Source organism: Sciurus vulgaris (genome assembly GCF_902686455.1).
Source record: "Sciurus vulgaris genome assembly, chromosome: 2".
NCBI lineage: Eukaryota > Metazoa > Chordata > Mammalia > Rodentia > Sciuridae > Sciurus > Sciurus vulgaris.
The window spans coordinates 54,990,737-55,016,276 of NC_136462.1; the positions used below are offsets into that span (position 1 = coordinate 54,990,737).

General features: G+C 32.8%; 1 protein-coding gene across 2 annotated transcripts in view; it reads left to right on the forward strand.

The window, feature by feature from the left end:
• Window positions 1-25,540, forward strand: part of MDGA2 (MAM domain containing glycosylphosphatidylinositol anchor 2) — a 780,047-nt gene that overhangs the window by 693,398 nt on the left and 61,109 nt on the right. For both annotated transcript variants that reach the window (XM_079126024.1, XM_079126023.1), the window contains exon 10: window positions 9,830-9,978. In XM_079126024.1, coding sequence (XP_078982150.1) covers window positions 9,830-9,978 — 149 coding nt within the window. The remainder of the gene's footprint in view (window positions 1-9,829; window positions 9,979-25,540) is intronic.

Consider the following 25,540-nt stretch of genomic DNA (forward strand, 5'->3'; position numbering starts at 1 on the left):
ACTTAATACATTGCAAACCCTAATGTGATTTAGAAAAGACCTTAGCCAACTATAGCCCAGGACCCAAATCCAGCCAGCCTGCCAATGGTATCTGTATAGTCAGTGAGGTAAGTATGATTTAAAAAATTTTTTTTGTTTGTTTTTCATAGTACTGGGGCTAGAACCGAGGGTCTCGTGTATTCTAGGCAAGCACTCTACTACTAAGCTACATCTTCAATCCTTTAAAATTTTTAAATGCTTAGGGGAAAAAACAAAAGCAAAATGATAATCCAGTACATGTGAAACTTACATGAAATTCATATTTCAGTGTTTATAAAAATTGTTTTATTGAAACATAGACATTCAGTGTTATCTTTTTTTTTTTTTTTTCTCTATAGTGGCATGGTTGCATAGTTATGCTAGAACCATATACCTCATGATTTAAAACTTTATTTTACTTTTGGACCCCTTATAGAAAAAGTTTGTTAAAGCCTGAGTTAGAAGCTGGTTTGGTTGAGGTCAAGACCACCTCAATTATCCATGAGGAAGAAGGGAGCAAGTTACAATCACTTGTTAGTGTTTTCCTTCCTAATGTGTAAATATTTATATTGACATGAGCTTGTTAAAGATCTCTAAATAATGCCTTAAGCTATAATAAAAAATAAAAACATATTAAGGCTATATAACTTTTATAGTATTGACTTTTATTTTGTCTTTGCAAAAATCATCCAAATGTTTCATTGCTGCACTAACATTATTAAAAACACAGGTGGACCTAAGAAAGGTTATACTTGGTCAATAACATTACATCTCCTTAGTAGAGGTAATTAAATAAAATAAGGGTTTTATTTAGAGACCTTTTCTATAACACTTCTCTTTTTTAAAAATTAATGTAGGTGGGGATTAAAATGTTAGAATTATTCTGAAACAACAAGCAATCATTGTTATGCATTATTCAGTACCTTCGATTGACCCCAACTATGCCTAAATCTGGGCAAGGGTCCCAGTTAGAAATAAAAATGATCACGTTGAAAATATTCTGTGGAATTCTTCTTCACATATCGGTATAACATTACAATGTATTTTCCTACTTAAGTACAAAATATTATAATCTAACTGATTATCATAAGATAAAGATTAACTAAACAAAGGAAGGATAATCATGATTTGGGTACCAAAAATAGATAAGAATTAAAACACAAAGAAGAATCTCAGGAAGAAAGCATTTTGGTTTATGTGATCAAGGTGTGCAGACTTTAAGTTTTGGCAATCTGAATCACTAAAACGTAAGCAAGAAAAATACAATCAGTTAGAAAAGTTCACTGATTCATTTATTCAACAAATGCTGACATGCAAAGCTTTGTTGGAGTACCATTATATGTCATTAGGGAAAAAACTAATGGTTATAAACAGTAGGTAATGCAAAAGATCAATCTTCAAGAGAGGGATAAGACAAAGATGTGTGGGCAAGGCTTCCTTTTATAAATGAATTTAGTCATAAATACCATAAAGTTTGTTTCTAGTTTCTAATGGCTTATTTCCTTCATAAAAATGTTTTGAACTTATTATTAGGAACTAACCAGTTCATAAAGTTAAAACATATTTATCAAAAGCATTGTTTTGGTGACTAGAAGGTTTATAACTGATGCTAACATGTTTTTTATTTCTTAACAGCTAGATAGAAAATACAAGCACTAACTTGATGCACAGTATTTTAAATAAAATCATTTGCGGAGACCCTAAAACCTATTTCTTTAGCAGTTTTATTTTGATAATGCATAACTAACAAGAGAAATCAGAATGTTGTTCCCAAAGCCACTGTCTTTATTTCTGGGCAGATTTAAAAGTTGTCTACAGAGATCTCTGTGATTCATAAAGATGGACAACATTTTCAATAGTTTTACTATTTAACCAATCAAGAAACCTATGCTCCAGGGTTATAAATTGTGGTCATAGCCAGTGTGCTAATATGGTGCACACTGCTCTGACTCCGGCAGAAGATAGATTGATTCATTTAAGCAATGAATAAAACCAGTTATGTTGCAGTTTTAAAATAATGTGGTGACAATAACCAGTCATTTGAAAATATATAGACTATTTCTACTTGAGAAGACACAGTAAGGACAAAATCTCTACCTCAAGCACAGAAGCTCTCCTTCTGAATGATTGAGTTGGGTTGTAAATTGTTACTCAGGTCTTGCTTCTTTTTAAAAATGAACTCTCCACAAATTTTAAGTGAAGGATGTCAATCTTGACCTCAAAGTTGCATTATTAGTTGTTATGATTTTTCTTCCTGCACACATATTGACAAGTTATCAACTGTTGAGTACTCTGGAAGGCACTCAGTTTCAGGGCTGTGTGATACTTTAATCCTCAGATAGTGTGCTCTATAAGACACAATGTTTCTTTATTAGGACCTACTTCAATGTTTTCTATTTTTAAAAATCTGTTTTCATATTTCCTTTCAAGTCAAAGGGGAATAGGTAGAATCCATCAAATTGGTAATAACTTTTATATTACCTTCTTTTAATGTGATAAAGCCTGATATTAAATATCGTACAACTAAATGCCAAATATAGGTGACAGATAGATATATAACAAAGTATGTTGTTTCTTTTCTAAAATTTCCCTTTGACTTCATAGAATGAAATTTTTTTCTCCTCAAAGTACTCTTCATGCCCCCAACTTTGTGACAATAACTTTCACATGGCTTTGAATCAAAAGAATAAGCTTTCAAAAGAATAGGACTCCAAGAGGTAATGTCATTCTTTACTCTTCTTCCTGGTAAGATGCACAAAGTCATTTTCCATCTCAGTTGGAGACTCTCATGACCAGGCGGTCTCTGAAGATTGGAAATGTAGGAGTCCAACCTCAGTATCCAAAGGACAGTGCTGACCGTTTGCTTATGTATAATCACTTATGACTTCATCAGCTTTTCTTCATTCCCCAGATCACGTCTTTTTTTTCCATAGAGAGTATCATCTTATTCTCTATGCATTACCTCACACATTTCCTTTCTACTCTTTTTAAATTAATATTCATTAATTTGAAGGAAAAATAATTCTGGCTTCATCAATTGCATGTTCTTTCTTCTATTCTATGGAGAAATAACTGAGAGTTGCATGTATTTTATTACATTTAATATCTAACAGATTATAATTAGTAATCCACTGGCTTCACTAGTCTGTGTATATAAATGCTTTATGACTTGACTCAAAAATCACTTGACCTATGATTAGCTTCTACTAAAAATGCACACAGGCAGAGAGCGATAATTCCTACAGTTTTTAGAAGGCTTTAAAAAAATCAGTGTATCATCAGTGTTTGTTTTAAGTTTGCCTTGGGTTTCAATAGTTACTCCATGTTATTAGTCTAGAGACATTTGAGAAGTTTTAAAGTAGATTTTATTGTTTGTAGTTTGCAGCGTGTTTTGTGGAAATGTTTCTTTGCTACCATCTTGATTATTATAATTACCTGCCACCATGGAGTTCTTCTCACACAGGGAAATGAACACCAGAGAATACACTATAAAATCTTTTCTCCCACTTCAGGAGTATTGAATAAGATAATTTTGGAATAATTGAACAATGATGTAGATATTCAATTCTTATTATACCCAAAACAGCACTTCATAAATCAGTATTGACCTGTTCTTTCTGTCTTAGCCAAGCACATGCATTATGTCAACAGTTGTAGTAAGAGCTGATGATGTTGTCTGTTTCTAAGAAGTGCACAGTTTGATAGGGAAGATGTTACTACATGCTATAACCAAGAGCTCCTGTGGTAGGTTCAAAAGTATTAGCTATAATAGATTCATTTTCTCCACCTACGGTCATGCTTTATTTCTTCCTTATCCCTTTTTGACTAAGTTCGGACTTCTTTTAAGATCATTAAAAATATAAGATGTCCCCTCCCTTTAATTATCCTTATAAAATCAATTTTATATGAATAAAGAGTATTCATTATTGTTTCATAGAAAGGCCCATCGTGCTTGTCTACTGTATGACTTCAATTGTTTTAATTATATTTATTTCTGAAAGTTATTTCATGGATCTCTTATCTGAGGTCTGTTATCATTTATTTGTTATCTGCTGTTCACTGGCCTTGTTGGTCACACACAGTGGGACATTTTCTTGTGTGTCCTGGATTAGGGGACATTCAGTGCATGTCTTTATAGAACAATATGATATTGACTTTCCTCAGGTATTCTAGCAGTATGATTAGCCAAGAACTGTTTTTGTTAGGATAAATATTTGTTATCTTTCTGTATGGGTGAAAGGCAGTCTTTTTCTACTATACTGCAATGTCTGAGATTATATCTTTCACTAATTTTGGTCTTATGTGGGGGCATCAGATCCAACTTCTTATCGTGCACTGCAAGATTAACCTCAGATTTGTAGACCTAAAAATCCAACTCATAAGATAGATTGCAAACACCAGCAACACTTTTGTATCCCCAAACTCTTATTCATTATCTGTTTTTCAGTTCTCTGTTTATTGAATCCTTTTCTTGTTTAGGAAGTATACCTTTAAAAAGAGGTTTGTTCTAATGTAATCTAACATTCTTAGGCAAAACCTTTATATTTGTTATTGTTTTAATTACTTTTTTATAACAAGAAGTATATTGAAGTAGTGATTTGTGGATTTCTCTTTTCTAGAGTATCCAGCCTGAAATAAAATGAACTTGATTTTATTTATCTGGATTTTGTCAGCACTTCCTAGGAAGTAACATGAATTACCTAATTAAAATCACTGCAACAAAGTAACAAATTGACAGCTATCACTCACATATGCAGACTTGTCCTATAAATTGTTTTCCAAAGCAAATTTGGCTGTTTATATCTTCCTATAGCCTATTTTTCAAAATTTTTGTTAATTGCTTTCAAAGAGCAACTTGACCATTATAATACCTTATAACTTTTAATTTTAATTAAAAAAAACTATATTGACTTTACTAAAAATCAGTCATACAGTCAAGCATATTTTAAATGTTCTCAGTGTAAATAATTATTTTAGTTTAACTTTATTCATGAATTTATATTTTCAAATCTCAATTTAATCATTTGAAAACTTTTTTGCAAAATAGAATACCTGTATTTTATACAATTCTTGGCAACATTTTTTAAGAAGCACAATTCTTTTCCATCTATATATTTTAAGAATATTTTAAAATCCAAGACCTATATATAATGATGCATAATGTTTCTAAAATTAATCTCCCAGTTTAGATAGGGAATGTAGTTCTAGGTCAGTTAATCTAAAATGATTTAAACTGGAACAATTCTGTATAAAAATAAAACTAGAATGTGAAGAGTAAGAAATTTTTCTTAGAATTCTTGCTAGAAGTAGAAGAAAAATGCCTGAAGTATAAAAAAGAAAAGAGGATTATTAATTCTTTCTCCATTCAACCAGCAGATGTCATGTTTGTTTGTCAGAGCATAAGAGTATTTTAAGATAGTCTATTGGTATTACTGTGTACTTTTTACAAATGAGAGTACATAAGCATTAAATATGATTGTTTGAAATCAGAAAGTTAAGTGTGTGATTTTAAAAATTGTGATATATTTCTCAATTGAAATTAAAGCCCAGTATTCATTTTTAAAATTTTCCCAAGGAAAATTCAGTACAAAGTATGCTGAGACACAAGTAAGCATATCTATACTACTCAAAATTATTCCTGATCAGTATTTATTACTAATCAATACTATCTATGCATCGTATAATCATTTTGCCCTTTTAATTATAAGACAGTGTGATTACCTTAAATTATTATATTTTAAAATTTCATGAAGCAAAATTAAGATTCTTGCTGTATTTGGTTATTTATTTTATCATCTTCCATGTCATTACTATCTCCACTCTATCCCTAACTTTCTTTAGCTATAAGACATTTGTTTAATCTATTAGGTATTTCTAATCTAACGTTCTGTAAAATATATGATTCATCCAGAGCATATAAAAAATATCTTGGAAAGACTTTGTAATAGTCCATAATTAAAAATAAAGATTATCATGAAATTTTACAGTAAAATAGCATCAATTTGGAATATTTAAAGGTTAGATTGGAGCTTAATTTCTTCCCTACCTTGAATATCAGTCTTGATAAACAAAATCATACTTCATTATTCACAAGATCAGGAGTATCTTTTTTTAACTTCAAGGTCAGACCATTAATCACCTTAAAAGTGTTCATTTAAGATAAAGAAACTTCCTAGACTTAAGGTAATTTGTATTTATGACAAGTAACCATCACCCACTGGCAGTCAACTAAACGTATACTCTACTAGGATATCGACTTGTTAAAATGCTCAGAATATGATTTCTTGTCTTCATCCCATCTTCCTTCACTCCAGCCCCTTTTTGTGACCCATCTCAGTCTTAGCCCAGAGATGTCAGCTGTTGGAGCAGGCATGCTGCTGCCAGCTTTAGAGGAGGAAAAGACCAAAGACATATTTCTGTGACTAGAATTAGTTATGATGTCTTTTCTTACACAGACATGGTGATAATTTCAGGAAAGGTTAGCCTTTTTCAGGCATTTCAAAATGTATGGTATGCATCCTCTTATATCAGAATAAATTCAAGTATTTATAATATATCTGGATTTCTGGGCCCTGCCTTAGAGAAGAATTCATATTCATGCATATTCAATTTGTTAAAATAGTGTTTAAAATAAATGTATGAACTTTCAAGAGTAATAATTTCATGAAGTTATGAGATAATTTATAAATAATAGTTCCTCCATATTTAAGCCATAGGTAGTCTAAAATTAATTAAGGAATCAAATTCAGCTTTACAGTAGGCAAACATGTCATCACACCCTAAAGATTCAAGAATAAAAAATATCTTAATGCCTGTCTCTGGTGGGCAAGTACTCATATCAGTCCTGCTAAATGGCTATTTAAGTATTGACTAAATACTTCTACTGAAGGGAAATTCATGACCTACTCAGGTAGGCAATTCCTTATTCAAAAATCTTAGTGGAGTATTTCTAAGTCAAAATATGCGTCCTTCTAATAGGAAATCATTGGTATTCATCTTATTTCATAACTCTATTCACATTTAGTCTGATTTTCTTCCTCTGATAGATTTTCAACTACTAAATAACAGTTTGTCCCTTTAGGAAGATTTGTTTTCTTTCTTTGCTAAGTGTCTCTAATTCTAACTCCGCTTTCCTTGCTTTTTTTTGAATATAATATTCATTGTTAAGAAACTGCCACATAAAAGTGAGTCTCATATCCATGTGTTTCCTCCTTGGCTACATATTAAAAACAACTTCCTCTCCCATTAAAAGGCAGCAACACTAGACTCACCTCTCCAGCACTCTAGATACTGCTCTATAATGAAAGCAGATTAGATTCATATTACTCCGCTAACCAGCTAATTAATTCATTTGCAGTATTGGTATTGATTTTGTTGTAGTTGTTGTTTGCAGAGCTGATGCTGGAACCCAGGGCAGGGCCTTACACATGCTAGGCAAGCACTCTTCCACTGAGTTGTACCCCTGTCCCTCGTTACTTATACCAAAACTGTAGTTCTTTATCTCAGATAATAATAAATTCATCTCCCTAATACCATTTTGAGAAATTTTGTTTCAAATGCGAGTTGTCACAAATATTTTGGATTCTAATTTCTTCACTTAATGTATTGTTTTCCTCTTCTCTAGACTTTGACTTAAGTATTATGAACATGAATTTGTGCTACATTTAGTAGCACAAATTAAGTAAAACTATCATGTAAAATAAAAAGAAAATTAGTATGATGACTCTTTTCTAGAAATCTGTGCAGGATGCTTTGTATATGATCCATTTTCAATTCAACTTATTCACAGATCATTTTTTAAAATGCACACAATGTTGATATAGGAAACTGCCAAGTGTTATTAAACTTTATATATTTAATTCAATGTATTTAATTGTACTAGTAAGCCTGCCAAACATTAAATTCCATTCATCTGATGTCATTGATAAAACACTTCAGGGGTGATAGAGACTATCTTTTCCATTCTTAGTGTTCAAAATTCATCCTTTAATCATCTCTTATACATTTTTCTGGATCACCTCTTCCACAACCTATAGGTGATAGTGACTGACAATGAGTAAATGTATCAAATCATGTGAGAAAGTTCTGCACACAGTGAGAAACCAGTGAAAACATTTAATGTTTAATCTAGGAAAGAAAAATCAGGAGGTTGAATAAGTGATGAGAAGTGTACGATTTATTATTTTTTCCAGTGACAATTGTAAAGAATCTCAAAGCTATATGAAAAGTCTGAGAACATGTGACTGATTGCTAAGTGTCTCTAATTCTAACTCCGCTTTCCTTGCTTTTCTTTGAATATAATATTCATTGTTAAAAAAACTGCCACATAAAAGTGAGTCTCATATCCAGAAGTGAAGCCAGGCCTTCTCAGTCATTGTATATTTAAAACTGGCACAGTACTTGGCACTAGTAGGCTCTTACTAAGTATTGCTGGATTATTAAACAAATGTATCATTAGTAATAAAATAATCTGTTTCAAGATATTAGAAAATTGGATCTATAATTCTGAATGGTCTGAATGACTTTTATTTTGGCAATGGGGGAAAAAAAACTGAGATGGTTTGCTTTTGCTATATCCACTATATGGATTTCAAGTTTCCTTAAAATCCAAATTAAAGTCCCTTCCATATTAACCAAAGTTCTTTTGTTGTTGTTAAATTATTGTATTTTCAAATAAATATCAGAGAAAGATTCTCCAAAGAAAAATGATATTTACTTTGGAATCATGAATATTGCAATTGTTGTTATGCATTTTCTAATAAATTGCAAGTGAATTCAAAGAGGTCGAGGCAAGTTAACTTTTTGAAGGCAAGATGAAGGGTTACATAAGATGTTTTCAAACAATAATACTTGGCTGCAGGGGTCTATATCAAGGGTGGCATCTGTCCAAGATTAAACAGACAGCTGTGGGGTGGGCGTCCTTATAGAAGTATTTCCTGTATAAGATTGCAGTGGTCTTTGTGCAAGATTGCATTTCTGACAGTCTTTTATGAAGACTATTGTCAGGAATACTGGCATAAGATACTCTCCTTCATAAACTCCTAGTCGCATTTATTTATTTTGGCAGTTAGGGTTTGACAGAAGTAACTCCATTTTGACTCTGACAAATGTCACAGTTTTAAGTTCAAATGTATAGTCCAAAGCCACAGATAAGACAAACCTAGGTGACCACTCACATTCTGATACACTTGTATGGACTTCCAGGATATCATAATTTTTGCTTTCTTCCTGTCCGCTGGTTGTTCCACCAGAGGTCTTTGTGTGCTTCCTCTCCTTTCCCATAACTCTTAACCTTGAGTTGCCCCAAAGCTTAGCCCTATTTTCTCTTGACTACTCACACTCGTCTTCACAGCTTTCAATTTATTCTATCTTTTATGCCCATGGTTAGCAATGTTCTAGCTCCAATCCTGACCACTCCTATATTCCAGATGAATATCCTACTGCATAATTTATGTCTCCATTTAAATCACTGGAATCATTGAAAACATATTTCCTGAACTTCTCCCCAAAATTCTCCCATAGCTTCCCTTGTAGTTTTTGGGAATTCTGTTCCTGGAATTGCTTAGGCCTAGAGCCTTGGATTACCCTTGATCCTTCTCTTCTTCTCACGTTGCTCATTCCATCAACCCTTCTTGCATCTACTCTCAAACATAACAGAATATTGATTAGATATCAATGGTATGACTTTTCAAATTGAAGAATCGCTTATTAAATATGGAGTAGAAAGTGACAGTTTGGCTGAAGAAAATTTTAAGGATGTTTAAAGTCTACTATGTCATCATTCACATTTGAGCACACTTTCTGTTTTCAGGAAAGGCCTATGCTCCAGAATTCTATTACGATACCTATAATCCTGTGTGGCAGAACAGACACCGTGTTTATTCCTACAGTCTTCAGTGGACACAAATGAACCCTGATGCAGTGGATCGCATTGTAGCATACAGGTTGGGTATTCGACAGGTGAGAAATTTAAATGGTGTCTTTTTTTTTTTTTTCTCTGTGTAGACTTTGTTATTATATCTTTTCTAACCATGTTGCATGAACTATAGGATCTATTTTCTTATATCAAAGTTAATTTTACTATACAAACTACTCTGAAGTACTTACAAACTTTTGGAATTTACAATTTTTCCACCATGTTAGAAAACATATTAAAGCTACACCCTTTGAGCCCTTTGAAACCCTTCATAACTAGAGATGCTTGAGAAATTATACAGCATCATTTCCATGAAAGGAACTTATTTAGAATGCTCACACTTCCCTAAATTCTGTAATCATTTGCCTTGTTTCCCGTGAAGCTCCAAGTCTTACATATTTTTACTCAAAGGGATCAAGGTATGTACAGAATATTTTAAAACACTTTAATAAGTCTGAAGAACATAACTACTTTAGTAAAATGAGAAGAAATAACAAAGTATGATGTTTTTGTAAGTTTGCTGAAGATTATGGGTTATATGGGAAAATTTTGATCTTTTTCAATTTAACCACTGTTAAAGTCACTTATCCTTTGTGGTGTAATGATATTTTGAAATTTAAAGGTAGGTCTATATATTGCTTGTTACTAGATGATGTATTATCTGGGTGGCTTTCTCAGGGTAACAAAACATTTTTGAATATTTATTTGATTACCACATTATCTGTTTGCTGTCTTCCACTTCACATGATGCAGATTTTCAATGTGTGTTCCATTTCTTAGCTAAATCACAGAGTACATTTTCAGTTGGACCATTAGAAAGGACAAGATTTTCTTGGAGAAAAAACAATCAATGTATTTTATTTTAAAATCACCCTTTTTCTATCTTCCTCAAACATTTTTAATAAAAAACCTTTTGAGATACATCAGTCAAATTAAGATACATAGTAAACCAAATACTCTTATCCTTTAAATTTAATAATCTCAAAAACGTAAAATGAATTTTCCTATTGAAAATATCTGGCACTTGATAATTACTGCTTTCTTGTCTAAGTGTTCATAGGTCACTGATCCAGCAGACCACAGTGGACCTTTGGAATTTTTCTCTCATTCTCTCTCCATCATTATATTGGTCCCTGGGTAAAATAGTAAATCCCAGATCCACATCAAAATAGTTTGTTCTACTTGCTCTGATTTGATGAATTTCCTTGATAGGGAAGATTAAAAAAAATTAGACTAACAGTTCTTTGTCCCTCAGGTCCTCAGGTGATGTATTATCTCTTTCCTTTTCTCTTCTTAACCCAGCTCCTATTGTAAAAATCTTTTTTCCTTGGCGCCTCTTAAAGTATGCTTGACTTTTCCCACCTCACACTCTTTTATTAAGTGCTTACTACATTGTTTGGTCATTCATGTTCATCTTTGATTATACATCTGTTTTTTAAAAATCCGAGGACCTAAGACCGTATGCTATTTGCAAAAATAAATAATTTTCTTTAGGTGTCTTTTACTATTTTCTGGCAGTCTATTTTCAATGGTAGAGTCAAAATTTTTTCTTTGGTTTCTCACGTCTTTCCTCAGTTATATTTTCTGGAAGTCTTTAGGTAACTTGCTGTTACAATCTAAAAGAGCTTCCTGTTTATTCTGTGGAATTTACCTAACTCTGCTCATCATTCTCATCATTTCCTCTTTCCATCTCTCTCTCTCCCCAGTGCTTTTTTTTTTTTTTAATTATTTTTTATTTTTATTTTGAGACAGAGTCTCACTAAATTGCTTAGGGCCATGCTAATGTGCTGAGGCTGGCCTTGAACAGGCAATCCTCCTGTCTCAGCCTCCTGTGTGGTTATGATTACAGGTATGTGCCACCAAGCCCAATTTATCATTTTCTCTATTTAATGTGATTGAAACCTTTATTTTTTTACCCAATATGTCTGTTATGTATGCAATGCAGAATTGTTCTCTGTTCGTCAAAGTTAGCATGAAAGTATTTGCCAATGAAGTCTTCCACTAACAAATTGCAAGATAGATTTTGGTACAGATAGAATTCTTCTCCAGAGGAAGCCAAATAATTAAGCCCCCTCCTTATTCTACATAGTTTGTACCCAGTATTAGCAAATTGTCTTCTTCAGTATATTTTTTTGGGGTGGGGGGCAATCAGGGGTTAGGATTGCTATGCTATTTTCCAACAATTATCTTTTTAAATTTTTCATTTCTGCCATGAATATTTCTAAATTCCTATCTACATTTTTGATCATAAAACTGATACATAACTCTGATATTCAAGGATACATATATTCCAGTCACTGGTTGTTCTTTTTAATCAAATTGGTTAGATATTGTTCTACTATTCTGCTTCAGAATAAATCATGTATGTGTGATGTTTGCGTATAAAATCCCTTTACTATATTCTATTAAAATAATGAATTCCAAACCCACTCAGCTTCCAAGTCTAGACAGTCTTTCCTCATCATTACTTAGCTATATAACCATGAGCATAGTTATGGACATATGTAAACATGAGTTCCTATCCTATACATTGAAGGTGATGATACCTATCTGGCAACTGGGGTAGTTCTGTGTTGTTCTGCCAATGTGAACAAGAAGGTGACATTTGTAAATATCATGCAAGAAGAAAAAGAGCATGAATATATACTTCTCTTTCCACTACCACTTCCACTGTATTCAATCCTCACATGAGAAATCGTTACATGCAAAATGGCTTCATTAAGCAACATTTCTTTTGAAGATCCACTTACATATAAAATTTTACAGTGATAGGGCAAATGCTTTTCATATACAAACTAAAATGATGCTTCTAACTAAAGTTCCCTGCTTTATACAAGAAGCAAAGGTATTACAATGAATAAGTTTAACTTTTTGTATTAGAAAATTTGGGTTTCTGATATCCCATTTATATACATTTAGTATCAACGTCTTGTGTCATAGGACATAAGATATCAGCATTTTAAAATCATTCTTAAATTCTGTTCTAATCATCACTTAATGGAGATTTTATATTACATACATATGGCCTTTTTTATTCCTCAAGGTATCTCAGCATCTTGAATCAATGAATTTTTTAATATAATCAACATAACTTGAATGTTTAAGAAAGTGACCAAAGGAGCACAATTTTTTTTAAACATTGATTTTCCTCTAATAATTACTGTTGATGAGTTTGATTATGCAATCAAGGGATCATTAATTTGTGTTGCATACTTTAAGATTTTTTTCTTTTTTGCAATGCTGGTAATTGAACCCAGGGCCTCACATATACTAGGCAAGAACTCTACCACTGATCTATACCCCTAGACCAATTTTATCATTTTAAAGTTATATTATTTTAGGTCATTTATTTATTTTAAGCCTATTGACATAAGTAATTTTTCTATCATGAAATAACTAAACTACCTACCAGAAAATATCTTCCATTTTAATATCAGACATGATCTGTACACAATATATTTGTGTGTTAGTAGAAGTCTAAAATTCAAGTTTGAGCCTTTAAGATAAATGGCAAATTCACGTCTAAAGAGCCTGTTTTATTTTTAATCTAGAAACCTTTGTAATCCTTATTACCTATTCTTAAATTGAATATGATTGTGGAATCATTGCTGTGTTGTTAAATCCATGGCTGGATGAAGCTGGTAAACTGAACCAGGCATTTCTTGTTTCCTATGAATATTAGCTAACTACTTTGGTCTATAATTAAATTTAATGAGGAGCATTGTCTCAGAATTTAAGTGGCTTATTCACTTTTATTGTAAAATATCTCAGTGTGTCTAGGAAAAGGCACTGAAATTCTAGAATTTCTATGTTAAAAGACTTTACCATAACAAATATATCACAAGAAGCCAAAAAATTAATTTGTGGAAAAAAGTTTCCCCCAACTATGAATGTCCTTAAGTTATACTTTTTAGGCTCAACTAAACAATTGTTTAATCTCCTTAGACAGCTACTAGCCTCCAATTATTTGCTTCATTTGTTGCTTAAGAGGAAAGAGAAAAAGGTTATTTGAATGTCTGCTTTCCTTGGTATCTAAGGAATTAAGTACAAAACAAAGCTCTTCCTCAGTTATGCCAATATACTGGATTACATAAACATCATTTCAATTCATTTAAAACACACTCAATTATAGTTTCTGTTGTGAAAGTATTTTAGAATTTTATGCAGTTTCCTTTTTATATTATGACATAGAGGTATACAATGACTGTGGCTTGTTGACTGTCATCATTGGAAAGAAGATTATTTCATTGAATACCTTAACAGTCCCTGTTCTGAATTCTTAAGTCATGATACATTAAAATGTTTGCAGTTATCATATTCATTTGCTCACCCATTCAGTCAATAAAGCTTTGAATAAATTAATCTTATGGTAATTGTCTGAAATTAAAAAAATGAAGTATTGTCCTCAATGTCTGTTAAATAAATAAGTTCTGTAATAAAAACATATTCAAAGTGCCATAGAAATAGGTGTAGGAGCAGTTAGTACAACCTAATAGTGGACTAAGAGACCTGATCACCAAGGTAGAAACCGTTGGTTTTAAAGGTTTATTCCAAAGTTTTCCTTTTAGACACTAACTACTAATAATCACTAATTAGTCAATCATTGATCAAAAATATGCATCTTGGCATAATTATTACATGAATTAATTATAAAGTCATATTGTTTTTCATAGATGTAACTATAATAATTGAGCTGCTCCTTATCTTTCCCACCAGTTAAAATATTTAAAAGTTATTTTAGTAAATAATTTATTACCTATTTTTTATTAAAGGATGATTATTATAATGGATTTTGGTTAACTTTTTAGAAATTTATTATACATAATCAACAGTAAGCTTGATAATTGCAGTCATCACTATTGCTAAGTATCTGGTTTAATACATTAACTGAAAAAGTAGAGAATTTTGAAGAGAATGTGAAATATTAGTTGGTTGAGGAATGAATATTTTATACTTTAGCAAATAATATGGTATGTACTATGTCTATGGTACAGTGTTCAGACAGTAACAGGATAATGGTAGAATAAGATAGAAATTAAATTGAAATAATACATGTGCTTGACTTTGTTGGGGAGATTCAGTTCATAGAGACATTTGGAGACATTTGACATAGGTTATTTAGTGTGATTTCAGGAAAATCTGGAGATTTGGTAAACAGTCTGAATTCTTCGCACAGTTTTGAATCTTGAATAAAATAACATCTTTTATAATCTGATCATCTTAATTAGAGTGTATTGAACAGTATTACAATAGCACAGCTGGGCAGATATATGAGGTAATAGTGATTTAGACTGGAATAGTGAAAGAGCAGAAGAAGAAATATTGAACTGAGATTGAACTGAGAGGAACCTGAATATTAATTTTATTTTGAGGAAACATTTTGAGAAGGACATGACTTTATATTCTCTGATGTTCATTTCAACCTATTTAATAAATATTCTGGAAAGCATCAAATATGGAGATGAGACAGGGAGCTAGGAATACAGAGAATTGTAGTGAGAACATTGTTTAAATGGTCTCCTTAGCTCTGGAAAAGAAATAAACCCTAATCCAGTGTTAATGAAATTATCACCAAATAAAAACACTGTACCCCATCTGCTTCTTTCCCATAAACACTAACTTCATAATTTATGTATTAGTAGGAAAAGTCATGTGTGGGCAACTGGAAAGAACTGGGTAAGGTATGGACCTTTGAGTGATGTAGACAGCTCTGTAGTATAAGGGTGCCTTATTTTAAAGTAAGTGTGTCTTAGAAAATTCTATGTTCTGCTGAGTTTTTTGAGCCTACACTCCTTTGTACAGATTTCATTCTTTTTAGTAATGTTGCCTGGGAAAAATAATTAGAATTTTCCTTTTTCTTGATCCTGCATGTGGTAGAAAATGAATGTCATTAGTAAGGAGATTTTTGGAATTTAAGAGTATTGAATTATTGACAGAAGATTCTGCAAGCATGCTCATACTTTCAAACTTAGACTCATTAAGTGCAAATGATAGGGGGATATAAAACAAACAAAGATACTCTAGGCCAGAGCATGCTATTAGAACTGTGGACATGTCCCCTTGAATGTGTAAGTTAGGTCAAAAGCATTAGACTCCAGAGCTGAAGTTGGAATGTAGAAACATAAATTTAGTCACAAATACTATAATGGGAGAATTTTCATAAAGAAAGAGAGAAAGAGAAAGGAGAAAAAAACTAATTAGAAAAATATGACATTTAAAAGGGCATTTAGGAGTCTATGATTTCTTGTATGTGTTAATAGGGTGAGATTTGTACTTTCAAACAAAATTGTAAAAGATTAGAAAGTCATGAATATTGAAAATACCAGATATCAACGAATCAGTATTAGTTTTTTATTTAAACTAATTAATTTATTTAATGTTATAAGGGGATAGGAAAAAAGGTTTTTGTATGGGTTTAATATTATTCTGAAGTCTGCTGACTCCAACCTAATTAAATTGATCTGTTATGCTAGCTGTCCACTTGAATCAGTATTTTGTTAAAGAACTGAAGACTAACAGAAATGCATATTTTCTTAGATGAAAGAACATTTCTTAAATTTTTAAACTATTTTGTTTACTTAAAACTATAAACATACAGCAATTATGAATTCCAATACTTTGATCCATTTCAAAGAAACTATCCGGGAGACCAATATAAGTTCAGTGTCTTATATCACTAGGGATAGAGAATTCACTGGAAAACAGTCATTCATCCAATTAGAGTGGAGAAAAAAATAAAAATATCAGAACCTGAAATAGAGTATGGTGTTCAGATTAACAGTTGCTATTTTTTTTAGACCTCAACATCATGCAAGTCAATTGAATAGAGATTTTTATATGGATTTATGGTCTAAATGCTCATTTTATTTACTGCATCTATTCACAAACTGAATACACTATTTTCTTTGTGTTGTGGCAGTGATTCTCGTACTTCAGTGTTCATCAGAATTACTTAAGACTTGTTAAACCAGTTGCTGATTTAGTGATCTGGAGTGGGCCCATAATTTACCCACTGTTATTTCTAACAGTTTCCCTTCGGATGCTGATAGAGGGAGTCTGGGTCCACATTTTGAGGACCCTGTTTCATTTAATCATACTGTTATGAAAAGACTGATATCAGATCCTGTTTTCATTTTTTACATTTTTCATATACTGACACTCTCATAGGATCACAATATGAAAAACAGTACTGTAAGATACTGTTTCAAGCATAGTATTTGGCATATAGTTCTTTAAAACCATTAGTGGAATAAATGAATTTGAAATTTGCATGTAAGTGGGCAACTATTGATTTCTCACCAAAGAGATGCATTTCCCTGTTATGCTTGAATTGATACATTTGGAACATCATTGATTATTTAAATCAAGTTTTAGCATTTACCTGATAGACTGAGAACTATTATAAACGCAAGTGTTTTCTTTACTTGTAGTCAAGGTATAGTTCATTAGGCCTATATATGTGTGCATCTCTATGGAACATTTAAAAGAAATCTTTTAAAAATTTATTTATTTTGATTCATTATAAACAAATGGGGTAAAACTTATTTCTCTAGTTGTACATGAAATAGTCATACCATTTGTGTAATCATACAGGTACATAGGGTGATGTTTGTCTCCATCAATTATTTTTTTCCCTTTCTTCCCCTACCCCTCCCATTCCTCATTCCTCTATAAAATCTATCCTTCCTCCATTCTTACCTCCCTCCCACCCCCATTATGTATCATCATTCGCTTATCAAAGAGATCATTAGGCCTTTGGTTTTTGGGGATTGACTTATCTCACTTACCATGATATTCTCCAATGTCATCCATTTGCCTGCAAATACCATAATTTTATTCTTCTTCATGGCTGAGTAATATTCCATTGTGTGTATATACCACAGTTTATTTATCCATTCATCAATTGAAGGGCATCTAGGTTGGTTCCACAATCTAGCTATTGTGAATTGAGCAGCTATGATCATTGATGTGGCTGTATCACTGTAGTATGCTGATTTTAAGTCCTTTGGGTATAGGCCAAGGAGTGAGATAGCTGGGTCAAATGGTGGTTCCATTCCAAGTTTTCTAAGGAATCTCCACACTGCTTTCCAGAGTGCCTGCACTAATTTGCAACCCCACCAGCAATGTATGAGTGTACCTTTTTCCCCATTTTTCCCCACATCCTTGCTAACACCTGTTGTTGCTTGTATTCTTGATAATTATCATTCTAATTGGGGTGAAATGCATTTCTTTTATTACTTTTATTACTAGAGATTTTGAACATTTTTTTCATATATCTGTTGATTGTAGATCTTCTTCATTTCCTTAGCCCATTTGTTGACTGGGTTATTTGTATGCTTGGTGTAAAGTTTTTTGAGTTCTTTATAGATTCTGGAGATTAGTGCTCTATCTGAAGTATGAGTGGCAAAGATTTTTTCCACTCTGTAGGCTCTCTCTTCACATTGTTGATAGTTTCCTTTGCTGAGAAAAAGCTTTTTAGTTTGAATCTATCCCAATTATTGATTCCTGCTTTTATTTCTTGTGCTTTGGGAATCATGTTAAGGAAGTCTGAACCTATGCCAACATGATGAAGATTTGGACCTACTTTTTCTTCTATAAGGTGCAGGGTCTCTGGTCTGATTCCAAGGTCCTTGATCCATTTTGAGTTGAGTTTTATGCAGGGAGAGAGATAGGGGTTTAGTTTTATTCTGCTGCATATGGATTTCCAATTTCCCCAGCACCATTTGTTGAACAAGCTATCTTTTCCCCATTGTATGTTTTTTGCACCTTTGTCTAGTATGAGAAAACTGTATTTATTTGGGCTTGTCTCTATGTCATCTATTGTGTACGATTGATCTACCTGTCTACCTGATCTACCTGTCTGTTTTGGTTCCAATACCATGCTGTTTTTGTTACTATTGCTCTGTAGTATAGTTGGAGTTCTGGTATTGTGGTACCCCCTGCTTCGCTCTTTCTGCTAAGGATTGCTTTAGCTATTCTGGGTTTCTTACTTTTCCAAATGAATTTCATGATTGCTTGCTCTATTTCTATGAGGTATGTCATTGGGATTTTAATTGGAATTTCATTGATTTTGTATAGCACTTTTGGTAGTATGACCATTTTGACTATTAATTCTGCCTATCAAAGAACATGGAAGATCTTTCCATCGTCTAAGGTTTTCTTTAATTTCTTTCTTTAGTGTTCTCATTGTAGAAGTTTTTCACCTCTTTTGTTAGATTAATTACCAAGTTTTTTTTTTTTTTTTTTTTTTTTGAGGCTGTTGTGAATGGGGTAGTTTTCCTAAATTCTCTTTCAGAGGATTCATCACTTATGAATAAAAATGCATTAGATTTATGAGCATTGATTTCATATCCAGCTACTTTACTGAATTTATTTATGTGTTCTAGAAGTTTTCTGGTGGAATTTTTCGGCTCCTCTGAATTTAGAATCATGTCATTAGCAAATAGGGATAGTTTGAGTTCTTCTTTTCCAATTTGTATCCCTTTAATTTCTTTGGTTTGTCTAATTGCTCTGGCTAGAATTTCAAGGACACTGTTGAATAGAAGTGGTGAAAGAGGGCATCCCTGCCTTGTTCCAGTTTTTAGGGGGAATGCTTTCAGCTTTTCTCCATTTAGAATGTTATTGGCCTTAGGCTTAGCATAGATAGCCTTTATAATGTGAGGAATGTTCCTACTATCCCTATTTTTTATAGTGTTTTGAGCATGAAAGGGTGCTATATTTTATCAAATGCTTTTTCTGTATTTATTGAAATAATCATGTGATTCTTAACTTTAAGTCTATTGATATGGTGAATTACATTTATTGATTTCTGGATGTTGAACCAATCTTGCATCCCTAGAATAAAACCCACTTGATCATGATGCACTATCTTTTAATATGCTTTTGTATGCGATTTGCTAAAATTCTGTGAAGAATTTTTGCATCCATGTTCATTAGGGATATTGGTCTGAAATTTTATTTCCTCGATGTGTCTCTGTCTGGTTTTGGTATCAAGGTGATATTAGCTTCATAGAATGAGTTTGGAAGGATTCCCTCCTCTTCTATTTCATGGAATACTTTGAGGAGTATTGGAATGAGCTCTTCTTTGAAGGTCTTGTAGAACTTGGCTGAGAATCCATCTGGTCCGGAACTTTTCTTTGTTGGTAGGCTTTTGATGACTTTTCTATTTCATTGCTTGAAATTGATCTATTTAAATTGTGTATGTCCTCCTGATTCATTTTGGGTGGATATATCTCTAGAAACTTGTTGAGGTCTTTGAGATTTTCTATTTTGTTGGAGTATAGATTTTCAAAATAGCTTCTAATTATGTTTTGTAGTTCAATAGTGTCTGTTGTGATATTTCCTTTTTCATTCTGAATTTTAGCGATTTGTGTTTTCTCTCTCCTCTTTGTTAATGTGGCTACGGATTTATCAATTTTCTTTTTTTTTTTTTTTTTTTTTTCAGTGAACCAACTTTTTATTTTGTCTATTTTTTCTATTTTTTAAAATGAACTGTTAAAAGTTTCTTAACTGTAACAAATGTAAACTAAAATTTGCATTTGGTAATGTCCTGATGACTAATTGAATGCTTTAGTAATTTACATTACAAGAAGTATGAATATCAAATGCAGTTTCTCTCGTGCTGGGCTAGCTCAGATGCAGGGTAAGGGTGCGGAGTCAAGACCCAGACACCGGGAGTTGGGTGGAACCAGGCTTGTGGTGAGGAGCCTGCAAATTCATTTATTGTGGGGACAGCTATACATTTTATAGGTTTCTTGCCCAATCACAATGTGCCACAGGGGATCAGACCACCAGGTTCCTATACGGGTTCCCTTGGTAACACTGAGTCAATTTGGGGCAGTTGTTTACTTTCCTAGGTAGCCAAAGCAGAACGTTTCTCCTGGCAAGTTTTTCTTACATACTTGAGACTTTCACTGCTGCCAACCAAGAACTAGGATTTCTCCCAACAATCAAACTGTTATATTCCTGAGTACTCATTCTCTTACATTTCAAGAAGAATGAGTGATGGCTATCAGATCCATTTTGAATTGATCATCAAAATACGCCTTTTTCAGTTTTTACTTAAAAATTACTATTAGTTCAGCTGTATAATTTTAGTTGTATTTTTAAAAATTTCTTAAATTATCTTTTAGCTGTGAATTTAGTCATCAATATTTTCACACTATTTTATACCAAAATCTGTTTTTCAATACTTAAAATACTTAACTAAAATGACTGAAACATTTGCTTTTGAATAAGAAATGTTGAACGTGAATTATTCCTATAAAATTGGATAATACAGACTGCAGTAAAATTGCTCAATAATAGATTGCTGCTTTGCAAACACCTGTTCTCTGATTTACAAAATTCAAACATGAAATGCAAAAAGATCAGAGTGCTTAAGTTGCTTTAATATACTTCAAGTTTGGGAAACAATTTCTGCCAAGATGGGAACAAGAATTTGGGTAAAAATTTGAAGACAATAGTTTGAATATCATAGGCATTACCTCTTTCTGATAGCTATGCTTAAAGTATATCTCTATTCATCCATCTATCTATTATTGATCTATATATTATCATGCCTGACACTAGTATAGGTGATTGACACGTCACCTTTTAGTTCTTAAAAAAGCACAGTAATTGCTGTTATATCTTTCTTGCATATTAAGAGTTCAAGGGAATAACTAATTTGCCAAGGTAAAAGAGTTAAGGAAAAGCTAAACCTGGAATTTGAACCCAAGTCATCTTATTTGGAGTCTAACAAAGTTAATTCAGCTGACTGCCACCTGAGGCTTGCTCTTTTCTATCTTTTTCTTCTTTTTGTAATGGCAGATTTTACCATGTTGTTTTTTCAGTTTCTTATATAGTTACTGCCTTTTGAGATTTTCTATCTTTTTCAGGTATCAACTTTATTTGCTATTTGAATTTTTAACATATACTTCTGTATTTACCAATATATGTCTACATAGATGAGTATTATATTTTAATTTCAAAAATATCTTTGGCAATTGGGAATATATCTGCTTTCCCACCCACCATGTATATATTTTGTATGAGATTTTTATGCTTCTGGATGCATTTTACCTGTTCATTATTTTATAAATCATTTAATCATATTACAACATTAACATCTCTGTTTCTTCTTTTTTCTATGGTGGGAGAGGGTGCATGAGAGAACAGTTCTTATTCTGAGAAAGTTTAAAACATATGAGGACATATATATCCAAGCAATGAACTAGAATCTAGTATGCTAGGTATCACCATCGGGGTTCGCATAAGGTGTTGTAGGAGACATTGGTGAGGAATCTAATATAACACTGGGAAGTGACAGAGAATGTGTTAGCCAGCTGCCATCTGAGGGATGCATAGAAGTTATACAGATCGAGGGACATGGATGAACTTAACATGTGCTGGACCACAGCTGTTGATATAGCCTGGATCTGGAATATACCTTGAAGACTATGTGTTAAAGATGCTTGGTCCCCAACTGGTGGCACTATTGGGAGGTGGTGGAATAGGAGGAGGTGGAGCCTAGTTGGAGGAAATAGGTCACTGGGGGGCTTGCCCCTGAAGGGTGTATCTTGTCACCTGTGTACTCTAGCTCTCTCTCTCTCTCTCTCTCTCTCTCTGCGTCCTGTCTACCGTGAGGTAAACAGCTTTGCTCTACCATGTGCTCCCTTCCATGATATTCTCCCTAGTTATGGGCCTGAAAGCAATGGAGTTAGCCAACCATGGACCGAGAATTCTTTTTTGTTGTTGTTTTTATTTTTAGATATTTTGACATATACATACATGGGTCATAACCCATGACAATTTGGATCCCATTCTTGTGGTTGAACATGATGCAGAGTTACACTGGTTCTGTGTTCATATATGGACATAGTAAAGTTATTTTTATTTCATTCTACTGTCTTTTCTATTCCCATCCCTCTTCCTTCCCTTCATTTCCCTTTGTCTTATCCAATGAAGTTCTATACTTCCTGCCCCCTATCCTCCCTTGTTAAGGATTAGCATTCATATATCAGAGAGAACATTCAGCCTTTGATTTTCTGGGACTGGCTTATTTCACTTTAGCATGATATTATTCAGTTCCATTCATTTAGTGGCAAATTCCATAATTTCATTTGTCTTTATGACTGAGTAATATCAATGGACTTAAAACTCTGAAATCATGAGCCACAATAAGTCTTTCCTCCTTTTAGTTGATTTTATATCAGATATTTTGTTACAGCAATGGAAAGCTGACTTACAGAATTATGATAATTTCAGGAAACTGAAAATTAAAATATATTTGAATCATAGATCAGGAGAGAAGTTGAGAGATTAACTCGGCAATATGGTGAGAAAAATAGCATAAAGGATCATGTGAACTGTTACAGAGAATTTCAACTTTAGATGAGGGGAGATATTAAAATAATCAAAACAGTGGAATCAAATAGCCACTATTGTGATATAAAATCAATAGAGAACAAGCATAGAGTAAGAATTGTTGCTTTATTTGATATGAAATATAAAGTTCTAAATCAGTGATGCTTCATTGGCTAATGTAGAGAAATATTTGTGGCAGAATCTGTAGAATTCAATGATTGAAAGGAGGATGGGGCAAGGGGTGGAGTAAGATCACAGGGATGGAGTCAATGATCAACGCTTACACGATTATTGTCTTAACAAAATTTATGCCAAAACACATCCACATTCATTGTCTCAGATGTTAAGAACATATTCTTCAGTATGATTATTCATATTAAAAAGGAAAATGTGGCCAGTTACAATGGCACACACCTGTAATCCCAGTAACTTGGGAGGCTGAGGCAGGAGGATTGCAAGTTCAAGACCAGACTCAGTAACTTAGTGAGCCACTGTCTCAACATAAACAAATTTAAACAAGGGAGCTGGTGATGTAGCTGAGTGATAAAGTACTACTGAATCTATCCCCAAAATGAAAAAAAAAAAAAAAAAAAAATGGATGAAAATGAACTAAAACTAAAGAGAAAAATGAACATACTGAGTTTGGTGTGAGGTACGTTTTAAAGGACTATTGCCAAGGAAACATGAAATAATAAAATGTAAAAACAAAAACAAAATCTTAAGAAAGCATCATGTTATAGTATAAAAGAAACATACTAATGTATCTGTGTATTTCTTTTATTTTATGTTCTAAAGATCATAAGCTTGCTGGGCATGGTGGTGCACACCCAGCAGATTTGAAGGCTGAGGGAGGAGAATGGTGAGTTCAAAGCCAGCCCCAGCAATTTAGTGAGCCCCTAAGCAACTTAGCAGTACCCTATTTCAAAATAAAATATAAAAAGACTGGGGATGTGACTCAGTGGTCAGGTGTCCCTGGGTTCAGTCTCCAGTACCAAAAATAAATAAATATTACAAGCTGAAATTTTCCCTTCAGAAATTTATGTTGTAGCAAAATAACACAATAAAATTCCTTAGGTAATTTTCTTATATTTCTTATAAGCAGCTTCTTTACTTAAGAAAAATAATTTGGATATACAAGTATTTATGATAAAAGTGCTGCAATTATAGTTTCTAAATTTTAAAAAGATGGAGGAATTTTTTAAAAGAAAATTTACATTTAAAAGTAATGTTCATTTTTTCCCCCTTACATTAGCTCCCCTGTAACTTTTACATTATCCTTTCCTCGAATTAGGAGTTCTTTTAGGCCAAGTGTTTGTGTGTATTGATACAATTTGATCTTTACAACACAACTGTATTTGTAAGGGAGCTGTCAAAACACACCCCCAGCTCTGAAATCATCCTTTCAAAGGGACACATACACTCTGCTCACAGTTTCCTGACCAAAGCAAGCCACATGACCTGCCTTGAGTTCAAACAGGGTAAAGCAGTGTCTTCCATGTTACTGAAAGGAAGGAAGGAAGCCAGTACTGTGAAGAGCTCACATTACTCCTAAAGACCTTCCTTTCTGGTCAGCAATGTTTGACTGAATATATTAATACCATTTGATTTTCTACTGAAACTGCAATCTCAGTAAGTTCCACTTCTTGAGTTTACTTCCAAAATACCAAAAAAAAAAAAAAAAATTAAATATTCCATTATGAAGTTTTACTATTTATTTCAAATAACAAAAGAACTGAAAGAAAATTAATAATTGTCTGGTAAGTTACTAAGTTAATGAATAACTTATTAAATAAATGCTCTTCTCTCCACATGATTTATGTAAAAGAACAATAAAATATAATACATGCTCTTGCAAATAATTCACCAAAAGCATAATGTTCTTAGATTCTTTTGTAATTAGATGTAGCATGCCATAAGATGTATGTGGAATAAGAATGAAGCCAAATGGGGAAACGTCCATGATCTCATGGAGCTTATATTCTGGCACAGAGCAGACAAAAGAATTAATAGGATAATTACCAAAAGTTATTCCTTTTCTCACAGTACCCAAGAACAAAACCAGGGCCGTGCAAATGCAAGTCAAGTGCTCTATCACTGAGCTATATATACCCCCAGCTCCTCAGGAAGTTATTAGTGCTCTGTAACAAATAGAGCAGAGACAGAGGGAAAATGGCTGTCATTAAAATTCATTCTGTATCTAGAATAAAAAATTCGAGAAAGTAGCAAAAGCTTGGTCCTTATTTTTCCTACATGTTCATC